The 26,638-nt window shown below is 33.2% G+C and overlaps 3 protein-coding genes across 8 annotated transcripts in view; 1 reads left to right on the forward strand and 2 right to left on the reverse strand.

Annotated features, from left to right (window-relative positions):
• The window catches only part of LOC119632822 (nuclear transcription factor Y subunit alpha-like), a 183,334-nt gene extending 179,127 nt beyond the window's left edge, over nucleotides 1–4,207 (reverse strand). Inside the window, exons 1-2 of one of the 5 annotated variants that reach the window (XR_005246830.1) lie at nucleotides 3,601–4,207; nucleotides 2,313–2,508 (exon numbers count right to left, since the gene is read on the reverse strand). The gene's annotated coding sequence lies outside the window, so the exon portion shown is untranslated. The other 4 variants (XR_005246829.1, XR_005246827.1, XR_005246828.1 and 1 more) reach the window with 4 other exon arrangements.
• Nucleotides 4,208–9,201: 4,994 nt separating this feature from the next.
• On the forward strand, nucleotides 9,202–14,589 carry LOC119634089 (integrin beta-nu). 2 transcript variants are annotated; one of them, XM_038028027.1, is made up of 8 exons: nucleotides 9,202–9,237; nucleotides 9,304–9,383; nucleotides 9,460–9,649; nucleotides 12,170–12,920; nucleotides 12,977–13,172; nucleotides 13,226–13,401; nucleotides 13,459–14,027; nucleotides 14,093–14,589. In XM_038028027.1, the coding sequence occupies exons 1-8, from the start codon at nucleotides 9,231–9,233 to the stop codon at nucleotides 14,452–14,454; spliced, it is 2,331 nt and encodes a 776-aa protein (XP_037883955.1). In that variant the 5' UTR covers nucleotides 9,202–9,230; the 3' UTR covers nucleotides 14,455–14,589. The 2 variants fall into 2 exon arrangements, with proteins under 2 accessions (XP_037883955.1, XP_037883956.1); XM_038028028.1 differs by having other exon boundaries at nucleotides 9,204–9,237; nucleotides 9,307–9,383.
• A 3,579-nt stretch (nucleotides 14,590–18,168) lies between these two features.
• The window catches only part of LOC119633176 (estradiol 17-beta-dehydrogenase 11), a 24,996-nt gene continuing 16,526 nt past the window's right edge, over nucleotides 18,169–26,638 (reverse strand). The window contains exons 2-8 of the mRNA XM_038026540.1: nucleotides 24,349–24,502; nucleotides 24,144–24,268; nucleotides 19,890–20,000; nucleotides 19,600–19,725; nucleotides 19,418–19,539; nucleotides 19,224–19,340; nucleotides 18,169–18,480 (exon numbers count right to left, since the gene is read on the reverse strand). Coding sequence (XP_037882468.1) covers nucleotides 18,258–18,480; nucleotides 19,224–19,340; nucleotides 19,418–19,539; nucleotides 19,600–19,725; nucleotides 19,890–20,000; nucleotides 24,144–24,268; nucleotides 24,349–24,502 — 978 coding nt within the window. The 3' untranslated portion in view covers nucleotides 18,169–18,257. The remainder of the gene's footprint in view (nucleotides 18,481–19,223; nucleotides 19,341–19,417; nucleotides 19,540–19,599; nucleotides 19,726–19,889; nucleotides 20,001–24,143; nucleotides 24,269–24,348; nucleotides 24,503–26,638) is intronic.

Below are 26,638 nucleotides of genomic sequence, written 5' to 3' on the forward strand. Positions count from 1 at the left end.
TATGTCTGGGCATATAAATATATATGCATACATATTTGCATTCGATAGGCATACATTACGTATACTTTATACTTGTAATTATACTTACTTGCTACTTATCTCTGTACTTATACTTATGATATACTTATGCTTACATTTTGTACATTTTGCACACTTCTACGCTTGTACTTAAATTAGTATATTTGAATATCTCGCTTGTCAAATCAATTAATTTCATTGAAGAGAAGGTGAGAAAATGTGATGTTTACATTTTTCTTTATCGCGTATATCTGATAGCGATAGAAAACTATTTCATTTGAATCTAACTTTTAATTGCTTTGTTAAAAACACGTTTCGACTAAGTTTTTGTTGAACGTATGAATTGCTTTCTCAAATAAATTCTGAAATATTGAATGGGTATAAAAAGAAAATGTTGCCATTTAGTGTTGCTTGCATTTATTATTAGAGAAATTCATGTTGAGTCTATTCCGGGTTAGGAGTCAATTAAACGCTTTTATATTAAAGTTTCGAAAAATTTCAGAAAGTAACGTTAATCGATTATCGATTAAATTCCATTTCTGTGTTTATAACTTTTATTTCTATGCTTTTATTTTTTTATAAACGGAACAAACTTGAGTTCTTCACCAATGGTTGCCAGAAGGAAAATATATTTGCCTGAATTTGAAACCTTAACGGGCAAAATAACTCCACTTTAGGTTTTATATGCTGTTTTGACAAGAAGCTACTTTAGTCTTCATACGTAAGTCTTTGTAAAGACTTTGTGAAGACTAAACTAAAGATATGATGTGGCGCCTTTTTCCCCCTTCTATCCGTTTTGTTTTTTTTTTGTTTACTACGCTTGTGCCGTTTAATCGATTCCGTTCATTATTGCACTTGTTGGGGAATCCTTGTATGGAGAAGATGTCGAGATTGTCAGGACTCGTCAGCTTACAGGCTTGTCTACTACGATTTCAGCTACAGTGGATGCTCAAGATTTGCCACAGATTTATGCATTTTTAAGAACGCCAAAGAAATAATAGTGCGAGGCGGTATCTAACTATGTTGGATTGGTATCCACTCCTTTCACGCTAAAATCCATGAGGAAAATTTGGATAGCAATCCAAAAAGTAATGCAAGGGAATAATTCGAACGCATTGTAGTGTGAACACTAGTGGGCGACTGCCGTTGTGCTCATCTCAGAATTAAGTCGTTCTCACAAGGATTAGCAATAGAAATTTTAATGTGTAAAGAATGACGGCGTGGAAACGATGTCTATTCACATGAGCCGAGAATGGAGGAATGCCGTTCTTCATGCCCCATGCCAAAGTGACATCGAACAATTTGATCCAATCGAAGTGTAGGTAGAGCTTGACTACTGGACGCGGCCCCTTCAGGAGTACTCGTGATAAATTACTCGTGGTTTTGCAGGAGCATTAAAGCACTAAGAGATGCAGGTATGAAAGTTCGGCACATACTCAAAATTTCACTACAGCTTTGATGTAGACTCTGTCAGATGCAGTATTATCTTGCGATGTAAATTATCTTACGATTTCTTGGGTTGCATTCAAAGACTACCAATCAACATCCGATATATTTTTCTAAATGCACTTAGATCTAATCAGTAAACATTAAGAGATTTTAAATTAATAAGTTCAGTTTCAATGACAGCAAATAGATAGAGGAATGGACTTCACGGGTCGCATGCGGAACTTTACTGAAATCGTATATGCGTAGTTGCAGATGTGTGATGCGTATTTCTCAGCTTTTAGAAAAGAAAGAATAAGATTTGAATAAGAGCGGCACACTCATAATGGGCAAATAAAGCAAGGTTTTCGAGAACAGTCAACTGATGGATATGCAAGACTGCTGGCGGCAGAAAAATATAACAATTTTGATCATAACATTTTAAAGTTCACCTTTTATTATAAATGTATGTTAAGAAATGCATAAGAAAAATGCACCCGCATCTAGAGACGTCAGTTTCGAAGAATAAATATTCCGCTGGATGAATATATTTAAACGTTGGCCGTGAAATATTTTATCATTTTCCCCTCGGCTTTCTACATGTTTTAATTATGCATCAAAACGCAAATTATGATAAATTTATATCAATCATGTTTAAGGTAAATGTTTCCACACCTATGATTTTTCAGTTTTTTCTTTCTGCCGAAGCATTCTCTTCGCCAATGTGATTAATGCAAAAATTCTAATGTGTTTTGCCTTCGAGGGAAAAATCCATCAGTTTAATTAATGCTATTAACATTTTTTTTTTTTTTTCTTCCTTTTTGTTTCAACTTTTTTTTTTTAATTTTTTAATTTTTATATTTAATTACCTCTGCTTTTGCTGTTCTCAATCAACACAATGTTGCGCTATGCTATGCTTCCCATTAAAACAACGAACAGCAGACAGTGGCTACGGCAGTGGTGTTTAGTAGCGAGCAGTCGGGAGTAAAAGGAGCAGGAAAACGAAATGAAGCAAAAGTGTATGTAATCCACAAAAATATTTCGTCGAGTGCAGCGTAAAGATGACTTTAACATAAAATAAAAAAAAAAACAAAAAGAAAATGACGTACACGAAAGCTACGGCAGTAGCAGAATTTGGGTTGATTGTGGCTTGACTTGTCGTTTAATAATAAAGCAACAAAAACCAAAAAGAAATTAAGGCGTACAGGGATTGCTGGTTGGAAATCCCCAGAAAGGAAAGAAAAAAAAAAAAACAACTCTTAACTGGCCTTTTTCTCTTGGTCTCAGTTGTTAGACCTGAGCCGGTTAACTTAAAATACACAAACACTCGTTATACACACTCACGCTAGCAAAACAAAAACGTAATCCAATAATCGGACTAAAACTGTATTTTCTTTTTGCAGAGATTATTATTTTTTAACTGCGACGACATTAAATAAAGAAGATCCGCTGTTAAAAAGGCCTTAGACAAAACAAAACACTATTCACTTTTTTCTTCTCCTTTTTTTTCTTCTTTTTTTTTTTTTTTGTATACAAGTTATTAAAATTATTAACACTCACACATTTACATAGATTAACACCGGTAGACGCAGCTTAATTTATACATCGTCATTGAAATGCAAAGGAGGGAAAGAGATGCAAAACGTCTATATTTTCATTGAATTTGTTCTTGTGTTTGTTAGTAAATAGAAAAGCGCACGCATGCACATACAAGTATGCACATACAAACGGCAGCGACAGGAATTTGCATGCACTAACTTTACAGGGTATCTCAAGATCAAATTTGTCTCAAATGTTTAGAACCAATATATATATATATATATATATATATATATGTATGCATATATACAGTAACACTTTCTATTATTTTTCCGAAATTCACTTCAATCCATTGCTTTTTGTTTCGAATGATTATTTTTTTTTTTTTAGCTTAATTCAATTTTCTTTTTATTTTGAGTAAAACGTACAGATAGTATTTAGTTTTTTCTACTTTCTTTTTTTTTGTATTAATTCAATCACGACAACGGAACGACGAATCTATTCTTCCTTTTTTTTCTTCTCTCTTTGAATTTTCCTTGCGAACACAAATACTTTCACGCATTTACTCACTTAGTTAGAACAAACACAACAATAATAAAACTTCAGGTTATAACTAACGTAGATAACTGCTTTAACATAGGCAGCGACGTTGCGTCAACGTTGTTTCTGCATATTTGTGAATATATACAAACAACTTCAACTCTTCTTCTTCTTTTTCTTAGGTATAGGTACGGTTTTTTATGTTATTTTACTTTTTGACACACACACATTCTCAAAAGCATTTTATTCAAACGAATTGTATCGGGAAAAAATTCCTTTATTTTTTCTTTCCTTCTCCACAATTATTAAATTAAAGTGAATATTTTATTAATGTTTTATTAAATTTTTTTTTTAAATTTAATAGATTTTCGGGAAAAAATCTCTCTCCCGTTACATTTCTATTCAAGCACTATCAAATTGTTATTTCACAGAAATTTCTATGAAAAATTTCTTCCGTATCCTCTTTTAGGATTTCACGCGTTACGACGCGATACGAATACAACTCACTACTAGTTTCCACAGTTTCACGGCTTCGAAACCGACTTGCAGTTAAGGTGACCAGATGATCGTACATGACCATTTTTCATATATTTACATACTTTTAGTGTATTTGTCAAACAGAATCAATACAATATTAACATTGTTAAAATGATTTAATAATGCAAACGGAACGACAAAATTATATTTAAATTATGTATTTATAAAAAAACGGTCTGGTCATCTTAAGCATTTCATTTAAAAAATCATATGCGAGTTATTACATTCTCACATTGCGTCTGCATAAGCAACCAAAGCAAAACCGAGAGTTTGCATAGGCAATGAGTTATTTTCTTCTTTAGCTTCTTTCACAATTTATTTTAGAAAAGAAGAAGTTGAAAAATAAATTATTTTTTATTCTATTTATTTTTATTAATTTGAATTTTATTAGCATAAGAGAATAACCTTTCAATTAGTTTTTTATATAATTTATTTCTTTCTTTAAATTATTTAAAAGATAAAAAATGAAGCGTACGTAATATAAAAAATATTAAGAAGAGTTACAGGCAAGAGAGTTAATTAAATAATTTTTTCCAGTCCTAGTTGTATATGTATTACTTCGTAATGTAAAATTTTTTTATACATGATTATTGCAAAATATTGTATGTATAAAAATATTTAAAAGAAACATTGCTTCCAGAAAAGAAGATAATAAATAAATATGCATCCAAACAAAGAAAATTTTGAATTTTAAAAAATGTTTAGTTAAAATTTTCTTATTTTATTTATAACACAAATATAAGCAAACACAATAAATAAATAAATAAATTCATAAATGTCGTTGCAATTCTTTAAAGGATAAAAATGATAATAAGAGCGATTTAGTTATTTGTGGATTTAACAGACTAATAATAATAATATTAAATTAATAGTAACATTTATAAAATAAAATATGTAAACAAATAAACATGTGCTGAAAATGCAACAACAAAATACACAAGGTATATTAAGAGCCAAAGAGAAACGAGTTAGAGTAAAATTTATTATTTAGCAAATTTACATTGCTGATTTCTTACGAAGACCCACTAGATCCCCCCACCACCAATGAAAAACTTTTTGAATTTGTGAGAATAAAGTTTCCTTGTTCTCTAACCCCTGAGTGGCTTTGTGAATTTGCTGAGAATAAAATCCTATTTCTGAGAGTAAAATTTATTCCAGTACATTTCCTATGAACACCCGCTAGACCACTGAGTAATTTTTTGAATTTGCGAGAATAAAATTTCCTTGTTCTCTGACCCGTGAGTGGCTTTTTGGATTTCCTGAAAATAAAATTCTATTTCAAATTCTATAAAGATTCCTGTACGTTTCTTATGAAGACCCACTAGACGCCTGAGTGGTTTTTGAATTTGCGTGAATAAAATTTTCTTGTTCTCTAACTTCTGAGTGGCTTTTTGAATTCGCTGAGAATAACATTTTATTTTTGAGAGTGAAATTTATACTTGTACATAACTTGAGGATGCCGAGAAAAAAAGAATAAGAGTTCTCTTGGATTAGCTATACATGAAGGGTACATACACTTTGTCAAAACGTTTGCGGCACTCAGAAGGAACTTTCATAGGCATCATAAAGGACATATATTCTTGAATTGGCATCACGAGCCACAAATTCTACCCGGTTTCTATACCTACACGCATTTAAAAAAATGTTAATTCTAAATGTTAATTCTAAACGTTGTATTCTACTACTACTACAGCTAAATACACCGCACTCTAAGGAATGGCTACTTTTTAGATATTTTCTAAAAAACAAATAAATATGGAAATATTCCATTACACTACCTTCATTTTTAATTCATATCATTTCATTTTATATAACATAATTTTATCATTTCGGTAAATTAAGTGTAACATAATAAGAGCGTATAGGGCGTATTTATAACAAATTTGAGAAAGTAAGCGTTTTTTCAAAACTAATAAGCTCTAGATCGTATTTCACCCTTAAAAAGATCTTTTAAATGCATCGTACAAATCTTAGTGTTCTCGAGGAACATATGTAAATTTAAAACGAAAAACATTTAGTTATTATTATTTACCGTCGTCAACTGAAGTATATTTTTGCATCTACGCTTTTCTCTGTTGTTTCATTAACAGTATTAACAAGTGTAACGGAAAAAACCCTGATTCCGGGATATGATTACCCCAACTACAAGTTAGAAAAATATTATAAAAGCCGGATAATAAATTAGGTAACTCTACTTGAAATGTTTCTACGTGTTAGCATTGCCAGAGAGGATTATTTTGAAACTTATACGTTTAACTAAGGAAAAAATTGTTAAAAAAAATATTCAAATTATGGGTACATACAGTGAGTCTCATTAAGAGTGTGTTCTTCCATATAAGAATCGATAGGAAGAAAAAAATCGGCATATTTTTAAAAATTAATATTTGTTGGTGTTTCCTTTTTCCTTAACAACGTCATTTAAACCTTTTGACATATTTTTTGTATAAATTTTCGCATATCGCATTAACACAACAACGTAATATTTATTATTGGAGTCAGAGAATTGCTGTTTATGGATCGCATTATAAACAAGAAGAGTTATTTAAGGATATTGGTATTTTCAAACTTGGTATTTTCAAATTCAAACTATGGTAACGCCCTTAACCTGCTTAACTCCTGCTTAATTCAAGAATGGCTCTTATATAACTGCCACAAAGTGCTTCGCGTTCTTGCCCAATTACCAGATGTGAATCCTATAAAAAATATATGGGCGTATTAGATCGCCGTGTGCGAAAACCACAATTTAGCCTTTTTTCACTCGTCTTTACCGTGCGATTTAAGGTAACATTTACTTTCTTCAGTCGGGTTTTTTCACAAGGAGCCCCAGAGACCCGATAAGTTTATATTTCCTTAATAAGCACACACAGGGGTCGATCTAAGCACGTCCGTCTTTTTGTTTGTGCGCTGTAAACATAGTCTTAGCGGCAAAAATGCGCGTATCAGCTTCACGTTTGGGAAAAACATTGGAAACCCTTCCTAGCAAGCTGGTATTAAAAATGGACTACATCAATCAAAAGACGTGCCGCCAGTCCAGCTTAAACTGATAACAACTCTGCCCATTACTCATATTTTACCCACTACGCATAAAATCTTCGATAAAAAAGGAATATACTTTGAAACAGCTTTGTGTAAGTAATGAGATAGCACGGGTTTGAAGTTTAAAAAGGAAACTGTGATTCAGTTTCGTTAAGCTTTGTAATTCGGCTGGAGGTAATCTGTGTACGATTTCTTTTCTATATCATGCAAATTATTTATCTGATTCCTAATTTTGAATTCTTCATGTGCCATATATTCTGCGGCCATTTTATCCACAAAATACAACCTTCGCATTGATAGCAAACTATTTGTTTTGGAAATTTACAATCAACTTTAAAATCAGCTTCTACATCCTATTCAAGATCTAATTACGGTTATTATGTTGGCAAGTGTTCAATTCAAGTGAACGGTGCTTTCACAAAAAGAATTCTTTTATTAAATTAACCTTCTAACTGCCAGCTAGACAAAAAATCCCTTCAAAAATTTATAAGGCTCTTTAAAACGCCTGCGAAGACCTAAAGAAAATACATGCAATTTAGATTGAAAATCAAATTAATCTATCAGACGAATATTAAACTTTGAAAATTTCGATGCAAAATTATGCATATAAATAATGAAATTATTTATAAATAATAGAAACGTAAACAAAATATTTGCATATGCTAGTATATGCATCGTAACGCTAAGAAAACGAAAGGCAAGCAAATGTTCTAGTTGGAAAGCAAAGAATTTCGTACGCATATGATATAGCATTAATGAGATGCATATGTATGCGCATACATTTATTCCATAAAATGAGAAACAAGCTCGAGTTCGTAACAAACAAGCAGTGGAGTTCGTTTAATACCGGTTCCTTATCATGTTCTTAATAATTTTTATCTCTGACTACTAAAAGTGACGAATGCATTCTCTTTAATTATGGAAAAACTTTATGTAGTTAATACATCTCGTATGATATTGTTGCCCTCTCTGCTTCGCATTCTCTCTTTTTTTCCTCCTAATTAGAACGTTTTTATTATGACATAATAAATTTATTCGTATCGCATTTAATAGTATCGCATGCGTTTTTCTTTAAATCTTCATATAATTTTATGATTGTTTGACACAAATCATGCGATTATTGTTTTCAAAAAATTATTCTATCGACCATAGCTTTACTTTTACTATGCGATATTGGCATCAAACAGCTTTCTTTGTTAAAGGCTCAAGTGCTTGTAGCTGGTATATGAACAGTTTGTTTGAAAAGCGGGGCAAGTCGACATTTGGTAGTCTGGCCAACCTTCCCCTTTCATGTAGTTGTCTAGGAAACATTGCGGGCGTTTCATATTGCGTCATCAAATATGAAAGTTTTATAGAAGATTTGATCGTGTATTATGTGAACAAAGGTCTATATTCAGCAGTAAGTAATTTACTCATTTGTTTTCTTGCGATATTTACGCCAAAACAGCAGCCGCTTGAAGACGAACTACATCAATGGCAAAATCCATCACACCCCCATCACGCCGATCTATAGCATAAGATAGCGATTGCAATAGTTTGCACGAGCGAAACGTGTTGCTGCATTGAATGCTAAGTTCGAGCAACGTACTAATACCAGATTGAAGGATTAATTATAATCGATTGCATTGTGCGCTTTATTACCTGACAAGTTGAGTGTTTTTCCATACTGGGCTTCAATCCGTCTGTCGTAGTGATGAACCTAATATTAAAGAAGCTATTAAAGTGACTCGTATATATCCAACTATTTACAAATTAGTGGACTTTGCTTCGCTGCTCTGGTAGAATGTTACAGACCGTAAGACCAACTTCCTAATGCATCATAATCCGTATGCAAAGAAAACGTACTATGTTTATTTCCTAACCTTTATCAATTGATTATTTAAGATTTTATCAGTTTAGCGATAAGATTTCGCTTAAAAGGCAACGTTTGGCGAAAAGAGAAACGGCATAAAACAATCAATAAATTTTTTATTTATATTAAGTACCTGAACAGAACAACAATAGGAAATATTTTAGAAAAGACATTAAATAAAAGAAAATTTATTTAAATTTATAATTCTTAATAATTTATAAATGAAATGTTTTTATTGAATTTTTTCATAGTTTTATTAGTTGTGTTAAAATCAAATAAATTGATGTCAGGTATGTTTAGAATGTCTTTAGCAAAAAAAAAAGAAGAAAATTTACAGATTCTTCTTCTTTTTCAAGTAGATAATCCATGCATTTTCGAGGACACGTGTGAGCGCTGTTTGAAGGCTGATATATCCTGTGCTTGGTGTACAGATAAGGTAAGCTTTAGTTTACATTATTTGAAATCGATCGGTATATCATGAACTCTTCGAATTGTGGTTTTGTCTCTTGAAGCTCTATGAAATGCGTTATCGTTGCTTGAATCATTCTCAGCTGTTGGAATTCGGTTGCCATCCCGATCATATTTATGAGAACGAGCCGAAACTGCACATACTTGCAAACTCGGACGTCCACGACTATGTATCCGCCAATAGTCAAGCAATTCAAGTGCAACCGCAACGGGTTTACTTAAAATTAGTTAAATGTAAGTTCTTTGTACGCACGCATGCGACAGACCGGAATATAAATGTTTACTATGTTTACTATGTCCATTGCAAAATTCATCGCAAGTCTTATGAAGCGCATACATTGTTAATCGACGTAAGTTTCTCTGTTTATCAAGGCCATATAAAAATGTAGGATTCATTGGTTATTATTCAAAAGATTTCTTACCTCCTTATTGAGCGTATCATCGACGGATGTAACGTGTTTGCTTTTCCGAAGGTAGCACTCGCAAATTCCCACTGGAAAAATATATATAATGACAGTTTTTTCTTGCTGATAAAAATATAGCGGAAGCACAATGCGAAGGGCTTTACCGGAAAACTTAGTCAATCGTGAGACCCACTTGAAATCACAGCAGAACCCCAACGTAACCTTTAATTACCTTAGGCGAAGTAGAGCGAAGTACATATGTTTGCATATGTTTTCGGATACTATTATAACAGAGCATTCTTAGAAGACGTGAGGCCCCTTCAAAACCCCAAGCAGAGTTCGGCCTTGTAAATAATGGAAATGAAGCCATAAATGTTTTCGAAATTGAAAGCAAATTCCTGTATAATGGCAGATACTGTCGCATAGCCGAGTAAGCAAGAATCACTACCATAGACCATAGACCTTTGTAGGCATATTTAGTGATAGCTGTAGTGAGCGCTCAGACAGCATAGCGCCCGTTCCTTATTTCTTTCTGGCCGTCACCGAACTAGGACCCATTCCCTGAGCGATTGGGCACGTCAAAAAAAAAAGAAGAAGAAGAATGTATATACACACTTTGATTCAAAAGCAGGGCATCTAAAATTCGCTCTGAAGGACGTAAACCTTCTTCTTGAAGATTTTTATTTACTTTTTATTAGTAATTATTTTTGCTTTTGTTTTGCTATTGATAAGACAATTTTTTTCTATTGTACTTTAAATATGTGTTATCGTACGTGACACAGTTTTTTAATTCACTTTAATAATTTCATGTCTGTGGTCAGCGGCAACAAAGTCGAAATAAAGCCAATTTCAATGCAATAGAATTGCATATGTATTAATTAAATAATTAAACTGAAGTATGTAATGCGTACAGTGGTGCTAAACGCAAAAAAACTGAGTTATTTCGTTAAAATAGTTAAAATTTTCTTTCAATTATAATTTTATTTATAAACTTTATAATAATTTCAATAAATTGTTTTTGTTCCTGAATTTATTATCTAATCATCCAAAGTTCACCATCTGTGGCTAATTTTGAGCTTGAAACGCCCATTGTGATTGCTTGAGTTTAGTACAACGCTTTATTGGTTAGCCCCCTTCTTGGAAAAAAGGAGATTTGGTTCATTAATTATAAGAAGACAAGAAATAGCCTAACCATATATGAGCAAATTTTTCTTTTTTGAATCAAAAACCTTTCAGTTGTGTTGATGGAAATTTTTAAAAAACACTCACTGTACTCCGTAACTATTGACTTTGACATCGCTATTTATTTCTATTGGCGCAGAACATCTGTTTGATAAGAGCTTCATAGTTCTCTCGGAAACTTAAAAAGAAAAGAAGTTCTTAAAAACTCGGCCATTCTTTGTCCAAGGAAAGCGTATGTTGCCTAGAAAGTGAAAACAAATTTTGAATGACTAATACTAAGTTGTTCGAAAAGTCATCGCATTTGTTTTGCTTGATTACTTAGTTGTATTATTTCGCTGCCAAGTTCACACCACAGTCGCATTGTAATTACACTTAGCTGGTATGCTAGGGATTGGCAGTGAAAAAGTTTGATTGAATTTGTATTGAGAAAATGTATTGATGCCAATGCTGGGTTACAAAAATTTCTTCTCGGCATATTTCGAAGTTCAAGCTGCACTACAATTTGAAGCTGCTGCCGTCGAAATAAAACCAATTACGGATGCAAACCGCCGACTAACAATATCTGAGATCAGAGAGAGGTTAAATTTATTGAATTCGACCAACTCTACACTACGCAGTAAATCATCTTCCATTTTGACGGAAAGGAAACAAAGAAATGACTTTCAAAAGAGCCCTATATTCGTTGTAACGAATTGCTACGAACTTCTCAAAAGCTTCTCGAGCAACAATAAAAATCAGAACTAGCAGACAAGGTTGACGGTCAACTACATATGTTAAAGTCGTGCCGCTTTCCCACTTTCCCATAAGTTGCATTAAATTTACTACTTTTTATGCATTATTTCATAGAAAATCGATAAAAACTGAGCCCATTCGTCTCTGGTATCGTTTAACGATTTTCTTCCACTCCTTCGTCCTGTCAATCCGCTAGATGAAAGGTGAACATACCGCATATATACGTATATATATTATTATTTTATTATATAGTATCAACATCGATCCGCACATGCAATCACGCGGTAAAAAAACTTTAAAGGAAAGATATCTTACGGAAAGAAACCTACAGAGGCACATCAGATTTTTTTATAATTTCCGGCTCTCAATGCTTCCTTTTTTTATGCCGAACTTTCGTGCATTGATGTAAAAATTTCTATATTTACTCCTTTTTCAGCTCATACGCAGCGTCTTAAACTTACCTACCGTCCGGCACGCAATGATCCTTTAGATTTATATGTGCTTATGGATCTTACGTGGACGATGCGCGATGATCGCGAAACTTTAGTTCAATTGGGGGCCGACTTGGCTACTACTTTAAGTAATCTAACGTCAAATTATCGTTTGGGATTTGGTAGCTTTGCTGATAAACCCGAAATGCCCATGATTATGCCAGAGTTACGGGAAAATCCATGTGCGGCAGAGCATGATATTTGCGAACCCACCTATGGCTATCGTCATCATTTGCCTTTAACCGAGAATATCCAAGCATTTGTGCGGTCTGTAGAGGCTAGTAAAGTGACCGGAAATTTAGATAATCTTGAGGGTGGCTTAGACGCCCTCATGCAAGTCTTAGTATGCTCTGAAGAGATCGGTTGGAAAGATCAGGCTCGTAAAGTGATAATATTGGTTACGGATGGTTTTATGCATTTCGCAGGAGACGGTTTATTAGCCGGTATAACACAGCGTAATGACAAAAAGTGTCATCTAAATGAGCACGGAGAGTACTTAGGCTCCTTGCAGTATGACTATCCGTCGCTTGAGGAAATCTACAGAGAGTTATTAAAACGTAAGATAAGCGTTATATTTGCGGTTACCGAAAAAGTGATAACTACGTACAGAGAGATGAGTAATTTAATGAAAGAAATTAGTAACGTCGAACTGCTGAAGGCGGATTCTTCAAATATTTTGGAATTGATTAAAAAGGGGTAAGTATAACTAACTCTTCTTTTACTCAGTCACCTAAACTTAATTTTTATTTTAGTTACGGGCGTTTTATTAAGCGAACGCAATTCTCTGACAATAGTCCCGATTTCATTAAACTTGATTACGAGACAGACTGCGGGGGACAATTTGAATCTTTACGTAAAAGGAATTATTGTAATGATGTTCGTTTAGGCGATATAGTGGAGTTTTATATTAACATTACTTTGATGGGTGCACCTAAAAACGGCGTTTACGCAAGTTATCCCAAATTTGAATTTGTTGCAATCAAGAAAACCGGCTATTTTAGGTCCAAAAAATTCGTGTCGAAGAATCTACTCTTAGCGAGGTTATGGAAATTGAGGTAGAAATACAAAAGCCGTGTCCCTGTGAAGAAGTTGCAGAACCTAATCATGAATACGGACGTTTTCAATGCAGCGACAATGGCTACTTGCAGTGCGGCATGTGTCAATGTGAGGCGGGGTGGTAGGGCGCGTCTCCACTTTATCTTTCATATAAATTTTTTAATTTAATAATTTCTAGGACTGGAACTTTTTGCAATTGTCCCACTGACTTGGTGAATGCCACTACTCAAGAAGCTATAGAAAATCTATGTCGGCCTCCTAGTAATTCAAAATTCTTTGAGGACAAGTATCCAATCTGTTCGAATCACGGCGAATGTGATTGCGGTCTGTGCTATTGTTTTCCCGATTTTGATGGAAAATATTGTGAATGTCCCGCATGTGATATTGAATGCGATCCACAACGGGCGGACTGCATATGCGGCGAATGTGTTTGTAAATACGGTTGGTCCGGCAACCATTGTAATTGTGAGGATAGCTCGGACGGTTGCATAGCACCAAATGGCGAGATTTGCTCGGGAAGCGGTACTTGTCAATGCGGTAATTGTTTGTGCGAAGCACCTTATCGAGGTAGATTTTGTGAAATCGGTTCCGGAAGCGAAAATAAATTATGCGCTTTCTATGAGCCCTGCGTAAGTTGTTTGATAGAACAAAAAACTGGCGTGAATACTTGCGAAAATTTCGATGAAATTTGCTCTAGCGCCGAGAGACATGAACGCTTTACCACATCTTTCATTACGGAAGAAATAAGTACAGCAAAGTTTTTGAAAAATTTCAAATTTCTTATGTTCTTTCTTTCCACTTTATTCGTATAGATGCTGATATACGGTGTTTGGTGCGACTTACAAATTCAGATGGTATGAAATGTGATTATTATTTCACATATCAAAGCCTGGGACCGGCCGAAAATTATCTTTTAATACAACTTACTAATTGCGAGCCCATCAACTTGGCGTCCGTGATTACTTTTATTAGTTTAACTACCTTCATATTGGGCTTCTTCGTAATATTGTTTATTTGGTTTTGTATTCGTATTAAGGATGCTCGGGAATATGCTCGTTTCGAGGATGAACAAAACAAGAGTGTTCTAATGGAGAGTCCATTATACAAAGATCCCGTGCGTAGGTACGAAGTTCCGAAAGAGTTAAATGGAAAGCCTAGTAATCCGTTTTTGTAAATCGTAAGCCACGGAGTATCTTTTCCTATCATCCGTTGTATTGAAAGCTTTTAGTAAATTAAAGTGAATATCTCAAGGCGCAGTCATAAACGATGTCATGGGCGAAAAATCATTCAATTGTTCTCCTAAGACAACAAGTGAAACCAATAATAAATAATTTTAATTTTCTTTATTAATTATTCTTATATATATGCTGTATAAGTATATCAATATAATAATAAAACAAATTTTCAATGTCGTTTTCGACCTTAATGATACTCTGTGTTCATCACTATAATTCGAAACCGTGATTTTGCTAAAGCCAGTGATTCCAAACCGTTTTCGCGATCAAGATAAAAGCATTAATTATTTTATTTACATTATTTGTTAACCTCCTTTCAATGGGAAAAGTAGAAACAGGGGGTTGCCAACTGAGTAAAAGAATGTTGAGAAACTATTTAATATAACCGATTGAATGAGTTTATAAATAAGTTGGCCATTGTCTGCTTTTGAAATTAATTGATTTCTCAAGTAAAATATTATGGCGGTCATAAACGAATATTTTCCTCCACACCATCGCTGCGCATGCTAGAAGAAAGTGTGTGCAAAGGGCATATTAAAGTGTGCTCATCGCCTGTTATATCGATCGATTCAGAAACCAATCTAATCTAGTCTGTCCGTCTGTTTTACACGTCGCTGTTTCTAAGAAATTTTGATGAAATTTGCTACAGTGACGCGTTTTGGTCGAAGCCAACTTTCATGACCGCTTGCAATGCAACGTCTTGTTTTGGAAAGGGTTTGTTTGAATAACTGGTGATGAAAGGTATTTCAGGGAAGGCCATGGCCTACTATAATGCTTTAACATCTTTTAAAATAAAATTGTATTCGCCTGAGTAGCCAAAGGCGAGGAATCCCGACTAGCAAGTCAATGGTCGTGGGTTCGAATCTCAAGTGCGGTAGAGTTTTTAATAAAAGCCGATAGCCTTAGATGCTAGTGCTTTTAAGTGTTTAGTCTTAGAATTTATTTCTCTGGCGAACTTAATAATAATAATAATAAAATAAAATTGTGATTGTATGCGTGGCAATTTTTTCTGGAAAGTTTACGTATTTCCAGTATTCAATATCATTCCAAATTGCTGGACGCTTTAAAAAAATGAATGCCTTGGGCGTTATGTGAGATTTGTAGCTAACCTATAGGATGAATTTAAGCTTCTTTACGCAAAGGAATTAACTTAATTAATGTGCCCTGAAATCTTTTAGACTGCAGCAAGAAACACGGAGTCTACAAGCCATTGTACCATATTTTAACAATATACCTAATGTCGACATCTAGAATATCAAGTAAAACTAGTAAGAGCCGTACAAACATTTCTTAGAAAAGGACAGAAGGGCCTTTCCAGATGCTCTATTTGCCTTTCGTTTCGTTTTGTTTTGTTTCTGTTCATTTCATACTCTCGTATTACGCTGAGGATAAGCTGAGGATTTACTTCAACGCGTTTAGAGCGCTTTTAAACTCTTGCTTTTTTCTTCTTCTTATTTAAATTCTGAAACTATTTTATTAACATATTTTTCTTTACTAAACGTATTATATTTCTCTTTGTCTTTGCTATTTACAGCAGTTATTAAATTCATTAAACAACAATGCTAAATGGATCCGTATGCTAACATAGATTACCAACTCTTGGCTTTTTGAGTTAACGGTTTACTATTTCACTACCAAACATTTGTCATCTCATTATCACTTAAGGGTCATTACAAAATCATTAAAACAAAAAGACTTTTATGTCTATATAAAATTAAAATTGTTAAGATTTTCTTTCGACTGTTTATTAAAGACATTATTCAATTATACGTCCACATATGCACAAAGTGTTGAAAATGTGTTTTAAAAATGTTGTGAAAAAAAAAAGAGTTAAACAGAGTTAATTTAATTTTGCAGTTTTTCTTCGCAAACGTTAATATTAATAATTCATTTTTTCATGACGTAGTTTAATGCGTCATAACATTAGTTTTTAATGTTTTTACAATTAAACTTTTAAAAAACATATGTTGAATAATCTTTAACGGTATACAGCTAAACATATATTGAATAATCGTTAACTATATGATGGAAGTCATACAGCTGCGCTTAGCCTTACAGAAGGTAACAAAATTTGCCGTCAACTATTTGGAGATCGGTAGTTAGTGGGCCAATTAGCTCGGCACTTAACATAAATATTATGATGTGCTTAGACACACCTTCCCATCAATAAGAACAAGATTTTCGCTGAAAATTAGAAACTATTAACTTTGCACTTAAGTACAAGTCAGTTAAGATCATTTCAGATACGTTCATCTATTTATATATTCCTTAATATTTATGTTCATCTACTAGATGCCAACTTAGTCAAAAGCCGCTTAAGAAATTTTCTTTTAACTCAAGACGATGGAAAACTTGTTCCTTTTCCCGTCAGTTTATCAGAGAAATTAGCTCACGATTTTGCCTTACTCTCGCATTCACAGAAAAGTGAGATGGGATGATCGGATCCGTCTGCAATGAAGAAACGATAAATCTTACCATTTTCTGACTAAATGCTTATAGCCATAGTTGTCTGGGATAATGGGCGAAAGAAGTTTCGGATACTCTGTGGAAATGCATCGGTGCAATTCACTTAGTTATTTACTTATGCAGCAGTAAAATATAACTGCATTTCCAAATATCTGGAAAAACATCACTCGACGGAAAAAAAATAAAAATATTCTTAATTGATTTCACTAAAACATCCGCACAGCTGATTAGGACACACGAGCGAACGCCACCCGAACCAGGGAGGTTGGAAAATTTTTTCCGTGCCTTTCCCTCACAATTTTTCATACGCATGTAATCAAGTGAAGAGAATTAAAATTCGCCTTAAACATTTTTTTTACTAAGCGCTTGGGCGATCATTAATTTTGGTTTTTTTTCCCCCTTTTACTAAGGCAAGAACATTGCATAATATTTCGACTCTCTTGTAAATATTGTTATCGCCGATATAACATATGACTTTTTTAATTTGCTTAATTTATTTATATATCTCTTTGTATTATTGTGAATATGTGTTTTCCATGTAACAACGATTGTGTTTAGTTAAATTAGTTAAATTATACCATATACATAAGTGCAGCTACAAAACAGAACAAGTTCCATTTGTACATACTGAGGAATAATGGTATACCCCTGTCTCCAAAAATCTAATAGAATTGAAATTGAAAAAAAAAAACAAGAAATAACTTATAAAAAAAAAAAAACATTTTTATTACAAATTCGTTTACAGTAATTATTTTTCTTTAAATTTGAATAAACTAGATTTACACCCAAACAAGAATACTAATAACATATCTACAGACAATACTTGGTTAAGAAAAAATTGTTTTTTTTTTTTTGCGAATTACCTTCAAATATTTTTTCTTGAGTTAATTAAACTAAAAGAGAGACTTTTAAAATTAATAATATAACCTTCGAAGGTAAGAAAAACAAGTGCAAAGAATTCTTACTTAGTTTATATACAAGATAAGTAAAAAATGAAATGTGTCAACAATGGAATGGATTACAGCTCACAGGAAACTATTGTATAAATTAGTTCAGGTCTTTCGTTCTTTCCTTCGTTGACAAATTTCACAATAATTTAAAACAATCCTAAATTAAAGTAAAATTATTTAAACTATTTTTCTTTTGTTTTTAACTTTAAAACCACTTTAATAAATAAACCTTTTTATGTGTATACACATATATATATATATTATATAATATGTATAAGGTACGGACGTATATAGCGTATAAAAGTAAAAATTAGAATCTTTATCTTTTATAAAACACGTTCGCCCAGCGATGATGATCTTTGTATTAGCAAAGAGCTCGCATTCGTTAAAGGTGATAGATTGTCCTTAAATGTAGACATGACGTTCACTCTTGAAGTGATTGCAGCATTAGTCGCCATATTTAATATCGATTTCTGGGGCCTACTTTGAGGCGCAGCATCGGGTACTATACATTTCAGGAAAGCACTAGCGCAAGCAAGCGGCGTTGCCCTTTATAAATAAATGATCGAAAGTTAAACGATATCACGCAATTATATTCGCATTCTATAAAATATTAAACTTTTCTAGAAATTTTTTTAAAAGTGCAAGATATGAGGTATACTTGTGCGTATTAACTTTGTACGGATATGTACAAGACCCAGATCAACACCTTATTATACTGATCATTTCAGAGTCACTCTCGGAATCTTCGATCTAAACTTGCCTGTCCGTCTGGTGCCTGTTCATGAATTCTTGTAATTCAACCTATAGATCAAAATTATTGAGATATTTTGACGATATTTGCTACTTCAACAGATATCGGCCCAAGGATGAACACTACTGAAAATGGCTCGGATGGAATAACTTTTTCGATCACTTCTCATGCAATGCCTTAACACCGTTAAACCAGTGTTATAAGCTTAATTGAGTTAAGCGAAGTATTTAATGATGGGCCGTAAAGGCCTTTTGCATAAGCAGTAAAACCGAATTGTGGTCACAGCTCAGCTGTTTGAGAAATATTATTCGATCAGGTGTCTTAACTCAGCTTAAAAATAATCGACGGATCATTTGTTTTTTTTTTTCGTATATCTCTCTGAAGGGTAGCAGCTCTTTTGATTAGAAAACATTTAAGCTTAGTTTCAGTTACAAAGCGATGGTTTTTGACATTTTGTTTGTTGGGTCACTAGAGTTCGTAAATTTGCTCCTCAATCTTACATCGAAATTATTGTTTATTAAATGTTTTTTATTCTTACCATTTGAGTATTAGTAAACCTCTTAGGAAACTGGGAATAATAGCAAGCTTTTCATTCCTTTTTATCGCTATTATAATACGATCAGCTACTTCGTTCGGATTCAAAGTGGAGACCCAGCTAAATGCATTATAAAATACAAATGAATTAAGTGAAGAAATTGTTTAACATGTAAATAAGTAACACAAACCACTTACCGTGCCCAGACGTTATCAAACATACCAGTTTGCTGTATAAAGAACGGACATATGCATGTTGTTTTAATATTATTATGCCCAAGGACTTCGAGTTCTAAACGTAAAGCCTCATCAAAACCCACCTATTCCGCATAGAGAAACTTATTGAACTGCTATTAAATTAATCAGTAACCATAACTTACCGCTGCAAATTTACTGGCTGAATAATCCACCAATTTATTAATGCCAACATGACCAGCCATCGAAGCGATCGTTACGATGTGGCCGTTTTCATTCTCAATCATTTTGGGTAGAAAAGCTTTGGTTGTCTAATCAAAAAATGTATACAAGAATGTATATAGAAACATATACAAGGTTAGCTGCTTTATTGATTTTTATGCATTTAATAGAATTTATAAATTTGTTTGGTTTTTTTATAATACCAACAACTGTGTTGATTGTGAAACAGTGAACATTATTAGCAACGACTTACCCAAAAGTGTGCCACTACGTTCACATTGAAAGAACGTTCAATTAGATGATCGGGTGTATCAAGTAAATTAAAACCGGATACTACGCCAGCGTTATTTATCAATAAATTAATCTAAAAAAAAAAACACATATATATACATAAATGTATAATTATTATAAAATATTTCTAACATTCATTTGTACACACGATATCTGAAGATATGTGAATCCAGGAATGTGGAGCCAGGAATTTAAAGCAACTACTTTATATTATCTTAAGGGAATAATCCCTTTTTTCTTTATTCTTCGACAATTTAATTAGAGACATTACAGTGAGCTACAGTCCTACGGCACCTTACAGTTATTCATATTAGGTGCTTGCACGTATTTTGATCAGAAACATCTGTCGGTGAAAACGATAGAGTAAAGCGAATCAATCAATGCACACAACCGTTAAATTTCCTGATTTTGACCTTTTTCTCTTCATAAAAGGGCAGATTTCGATTTACTATTATTAAGTTATTCGCTATATACAGGCACTCACTAATCATGGAATATTCAAAATTGCATTTTCAACATTCGTTACTTTTGTCGTTTGATTGGAAGAAATCTGCAGCACGTCAAGCACTTGCTGCTCCATCATATCTCGATTGCTAATTTTGATTTCAATGGTTTAAAAGTGATGATTTTTATATCAATGGCAAAGGGGGACCAAATTGTTTCAAACACAGTGAATTTCAACACTTACTGAACGAAAACTCGGCCTCAATCTCCAAAGGAGTTTAGAACAGCTTTGAAGTTGATGAGTCAACTGCTTCTAGATGTTTACATGCTATGGGAAAGAAACAGAAGGGGGGAAATGACCACCACCCGTTTCAAATTCTCTGCTCTGCTGCTTGCCAAGCAAAAAAGGAGCAGGTTTTTGTAGCGCTTCGTGACTGGTGACGAAAAGTGCATCTGTTACCATAATGCAAAGCGCGAAAGCCTTTGGTTAGTCCAGGAAAGCGTTCCATATAGACACCGAAGCATGGCCATAAAGTTTGACTGTGTATATGGTGGGATCAGCAAGGTGTCGTGTAGTGCTGACAGAACCAAATGAAGCGGTTTCTGCAGATGTCTACCGACGTCAATTGAACAAATTTTTTCAGTTTTCAAGGACGCACTGTTGCAGGGCGAATGGGAAGGAAGTTCTGCCTCACTCTGCGTACTCAGCAGACATAACGTATGGCCATTAACACTTGCTCTGATGGCTTGGCTGGCACACGGTTTTGAAATGCTGAAGAAGTGGGAAAATGGGTCGATGATTTGATAGCTGCCGAACCAATATCGTCTTTTCGACACGTTATCGTCATGTTGTAGAAAATGATGGAAACCATTTTGATTGTACAAATTCGTCGGTATAAACGCCTTTTTCAAGTGAAAAAATTATTACAATACATGCAAGCACCTAATGAGGCGACTTTTCAAAATAAGGCGTTATATGGAAAATGTTTGAAAAAGTGGTCCGACCCGAACCATTTTCAATAACTTTGATCCTTGGAACAAAACACAAGTAAACAAGCAAACAAGACGGACAGACAGGGTTAAATATATTCAGAAAGTGATTCTGAATGGATCGGTTAAATAAACAGTTGGTCTATTTCTAGTCCTTCTGAGCATTGCAAGCGTCCAAACTTAATACGCCCTTGTAGCACAAATCGTGTTGAGTACAAGAACGTAAACTTTCCTAAATCTCATCATATACAAGCACGAAATGACTATCGAAATGAATAAAGATTTCTTGTATTATGTACAAAGGCTATGGTTTTTGTTACCCAGGGCTTACTAAGGCTTATTTAAAACCATATATCAAACTATTTAAAACATGGTATTTCTTTAAATTTTGAAAACATTTTACAACACATTATTCTAAACGATTATGTAAGTGTGAAGTATATGTTCGTGGATTACCAATCTTTTGCTACACACATTGCAGCAAAACGATTATCATCTCATTCGCACTTAAGGGTCATTACAAATAACTCGACAACCATTTAAAATATAAAATGTTAACATTTTTTTTCTCCAAGCGTTAATTGAAAACATTTTTCAATTACCTGTCTGTACGATATTTTAAAAATGTTGTGAAAAAACAGTAACAACTATTTTAATTTTTGCGAACAACGTTCATGAATGTCACATATGTAGTTTTTCTTTTTTTTTTTAAGTCGTATTGTTAATAATCCATGTTTTTATGAAAATTTTTAATGCAATAATTTTTGGTAATTATAACGCCTTTAAAAAGACATATTGGGTGACGCACATCTATGCATATATGTAGGTACATGTATGAAAAAAAAAACCATTTACCAATGCCATGTTAACAAAGTGCATAAAAATATCACTATTTAAAGTAATTATCTATTAGGAATGTTTTCAAGTAAAAAGTCAAAAATCTTTGGTCAAGGATCCAATTATGGCCGCCGAGTTCAAACACATGTATGATACATATGTCTGCAATCAGAAAACTTGCTCAAGCAATTAAACAAACTTTTATGTAAAATTGAAGTGCACTTAATTTACTTAACAGACATAAACGTCGCTTTCGTATGCTTGCTAATGAGAAAAATGGTCCTAGGACGTAAAATGCTTATGGGTAACGCTTACGGATAAAAAGTTGCTTGAACTTCATAGCATTTTACTATTATTATAATCATTATGATTATTAGAATGAGCATTAGCAACTATGGGCTCTTATTGCTTTTGAAAGGCAGACTAGAAGGTGAGGATACTCGCTTGAGTAAAGTTAAATATTAAATTGATGTTATGATTTTCACATCCATGAAGCACATGTTTAGACTTTTCAAAGATCCATTGGACTTTGGCAATAGTATGATGAAGGAGGAGGACTTTTTGCAAACGTTTTAATCTTGACTTTTTCGACGTTGGTTGGATATAGTCCTGGTAATGGATTAGGATTAATATGCGAATAGTGTGCATGGTGCCACCGTCGATTTTTGCTTTCAATTTTCTCGTTACATATTTTTATACCCTACAACTCTTGTACCGCCGCTGCCGGCTTTCAGAATATCTAAATCCCCATATGCCAATAATGTTCAATTGTCCAATGTTTTATGATGAAAATCTGCTTAATTTGTTACGATGAAAAAATGGCTTATGAAAAAAATCCAACCTTCCAATGTTCGGGCATTCATGACAGTTATGACTTATGCGTGAAAATAATGTGTACTTTGTGTAGAGTATCACTAGGAAAACGAGCGAATAACTGTACTATGCGAAGTGGTGTAAGGTAACTGTATGCTTTTTCTACAATTAAAAAACCGATTTGAGTGAATAGACAGAGTTAATAGGATTAATAGATAGGATGCTGTCAAGGCTACGCCGGAAAACAATCATTAGACATTTTTCAAAGACTAAAATAAAAATTTCACATAAACGTATTCAAGGGAGATGGTATTGACCTAGAAGAAGACGAAGTAAATTTGAATGAATCAATAAATAATTTTTTTATTTCCCAATTCCCTTTATATTTTGATCACAATGCATATATGTGAGTTATTGCAAATGAAGAGCCATAGATTCTGGAGGAAGGCTAATCAAAAATTGAAGAGATATTGTTTTTTTTTCCTTGTCTTCCACGTGAAGCAAGGAAAAGCGAGCAAGACTTTTTTTAGTTTGTATTTGGCCTAAACTTAAGAATGATGCTACCAGTTGTTATTACTTTAAAACGGAATTTCAAAATTTTCGACCCAAACGAATTCACGAAAATGAAAATTTTTCCGCTTGAATAAAGCTGAAGCGAATCTTTCCATGGCTCACCCAAGCGGGCAAAGCTTGGCTAAGCCGTTTATTCCTACATTCCATCGTTATTTGCTTAGAAAAAAACTTTTCATTCTCGTACTCAAATGATGCACGCATTTCCTTAGGTGAATTGAATTTTAATACTTCTTCTATTATAAATTTTACGAGGTTAAACGATATTTAAACTAACGGTAACCAAAAAATGAAGAAAACATAAAAACGTAATAAAATTTCAACAATGTTTATAAATGTAAGCAGAAAACAAATGAAACTGGTTTGAAATAAACTGATGAACTGACTGTTGTCAGGAAAGTCAAGGCTGAAGAAATTAAATAACTTTAAAACAAAAAAAAAAAAAAAAAACTACATGCAAGGTAATCTAAAAAATATTGAGCCTAAGGATGAAAATATTGTTAGTCATTCGCAAATATCATATAAATGAAATGAAATGAAATGAAATGAAAAGATTACTTACATCGCCAACATCCCTTTTAACATCTTCAGCCGCTTTATATACCTCTTCTCGTTTAGAGATATCGACGACATAACCTTTACAATAGCCGCCCAGTTCTTCTAACATTTGTACAGTTTTATTAATACCTTAAATAAAAATAAAAGAAAAAGAAGAAATTTATTGAAAAGTATTCTTGACTTTTTATTTGCATCGAGACCTGCATCACCTGCTTTATTTATATCCCATATCACTATCTTAGCACCCATTTTACATAAGCGCAATGCCAAGAGGCGTCCCAAACCATTGCCACCACCAGTTATCAACGCTATGTCTGTCGATAATGATTTTTCGGGCCAACCAAAGGCTAAATAATAAAATCTCTGTAATAATAAAATTAAAGCCATTAATTTTATTGTCCACTAAATGTATAATGTAACCGAAACAATCACACAAAATTTTATTTTTGTTTTTTTTGTTTTTTTTGTTTTTTTTTTGTGTTCCTTTGTGACAAGTTTATTGATTTATAATGGCATCGAAGAAGAAGTTCATGAAATTGATCTCAAACTGGTTTTCTTACTTGCTTTGAGTTTTGTATATTTTTTTATTTATTTATTTATTTTTTTTAATCAAAGCGTGTAAATGTTGTGCACGGTTTCTTTAAACATATAGCAAGAAACATTTAATATAACGCCAGTCCTTGAGCAGAATGTTTTTAACTGTTTTGCATTTCTTTAATATGTAGTGTAGTAGTCGTTCTCATTCCATGAAATTAAAGTTTAATAATTCATATTTTGCATTCGTAAATCCAAAAAGGCACAATTTCACGATCAGATAATGAGTAAAGTGCTTCAATAATAATAATAATAATGACAGCAAACTGTTGCCCTTAAATTATTAAAACCTATGCCTTTGCAAAATGAAAAAGTTTTCACGTGAAAGATTCTATGAAAGATAGTTTTATGCTGAGTCGTAATCTACTGAATAATCAATCAGGTATATTACTACTATTCTAAAGACAATTCATTAATTTCTTTAACTTCACACTATGCTCAAATGCTTAAACTTCATAGGGAAAGTGCTCGCGAGCAATTAGATGTGAACTTAGTTCCGATTTCTATTTATGTACATGCGTTGTTAGTCTTTTTTCTTTAAACGTTGTAAACCTTCCTTATGCAAATCGCAATATGTTAAAATATATATTAAGCCAAAGCAAAGCTCTTTTTTTGATTGTTTTTCTATTCATCATAATCAGGATGAAGGGTGTATTCATTTTGTCAAAACGTTTGCAACACCCACAAGGAAATTTCAGAGATCGCATAAAGAGATCATGATCAGCATCGAATTCTTAATTACTTTAAGCTTGTCCGTCTGTCCCTTTTTTTGTAAACATTGCCCTGGCCTAAATCGGTCGAAGGACACATCTCTAGTACCGAATGAACTGCTTTCTAAAGAGCAAGAAAAATGTTTTTTTGGTATTTTCTCAAAAACAACAGCTAATCTTACACAAATTTTGCACAAGCAATGCTATAGTATCTGTACAAAAATGAAAAAAACCGCTCACGCCTACCCAATATTATACTGCATTTTTTTTTTTTTGTAATGCCCAGAACCAAGCTTCTTAATTCAGAACGCACCCAAGCATATCTATCGGTTTGTGTGTCCATTTGTCCCTATGCCAAACTGCCTAGTATTTCTGGTAAACATTCTCTCTTCACAAAAAAAAAGATATCGCACACACACACACACAAATTTACAAAAGAATTTGAAAATCATTTAAATCAGTCAGAGGATACACTTGCAACAACCACTCGTCTATGCAATAGAAACTGAGACCACCTTCGCTTCCCGAGTTTTTTTTTTTGCCCACTATTCGTAAACCGCAACAGATACATAATGATATGAGAGATAAATCAATCGTGCCCATCCAGTAGTAATATAGAGCACAAAAATTCAGATTTTTTTTTTTTTTTTTTAAACTTGTGATGGGTATAAGAAATTCAACCACGACCGGTTATAATTAACTTATATGTTAAAATTAGGTGAGACATTTTAAAATTTTACACAATTGACTTAATCGGAAGTTTGATTAACACATTTCCGTTTTACATTTTCACATTATACATATAAATGCTTCAAGTTACATGTGTATGGTATAACAAAGAGAGTTTACTAAAAGACTTAAGTCACGAACTTGATATTTGGTTTTAGTTATTTTTATATATATTTTATATATGGATTTTATTAAAGGCTTTGCCTCTTTCTACACACTTGAATTGTTTTTATAAAATATTTAGTAAAACAACAACTACAAAAACACTTGAATATTAACTGGTATCAAAGCACATTGAAACAACATTCATAAGTTTTATGATGCAATTATTAGACATGCACATTAGCTTACAATCTTTGTCTTCTAAAATCAAACTACTCGCTGTGTAAGAAAGAAGCATTCAACTGTTGCAAGCGATGTGTGACGGTGCGGTAAAGCATTTTACTTGTTTTGTTTTTTTTTTTTT

The sequence above is a fragment of the Glossina fuscipes genome, unplaced genomic scaffold, assembly GCF_014805625.2.
Source record: "Glossina fuscipes isolate IAEA_lab_2018 unplaced genomic scaffold, Yale_Gfus_2 2, whole genome shotgun sequence".
Taxonomy (NCBI): Eukaryota; Metazoa; Arthropoda; class Insecta; order Diptera; family Glossinidae; genus Glossina; species Glossina fuscipes.

What these genes read in the sequence shown, in the direction of transcription:
- LOC119634089 (XM_038028027.1), top strand. An exon ending in TTGGAATTGATTAAAAAGGG is followed by an intron (nt 12,921 to 12,976) that starts GTAAGTATAACT and finishes TTTTTATTTTAG; the next exon opens with TTACGGGCGTTTTATTAAGC. An exon ending in TGTCAATGTGAGGCGGGGTG is followed by an intron (nt 13,402 to 13,458) that starts GTAGGGCGCGTC and finishes AATAATTTCTAG; the next exon opens with GACTGGAACTTTTTGCAATT.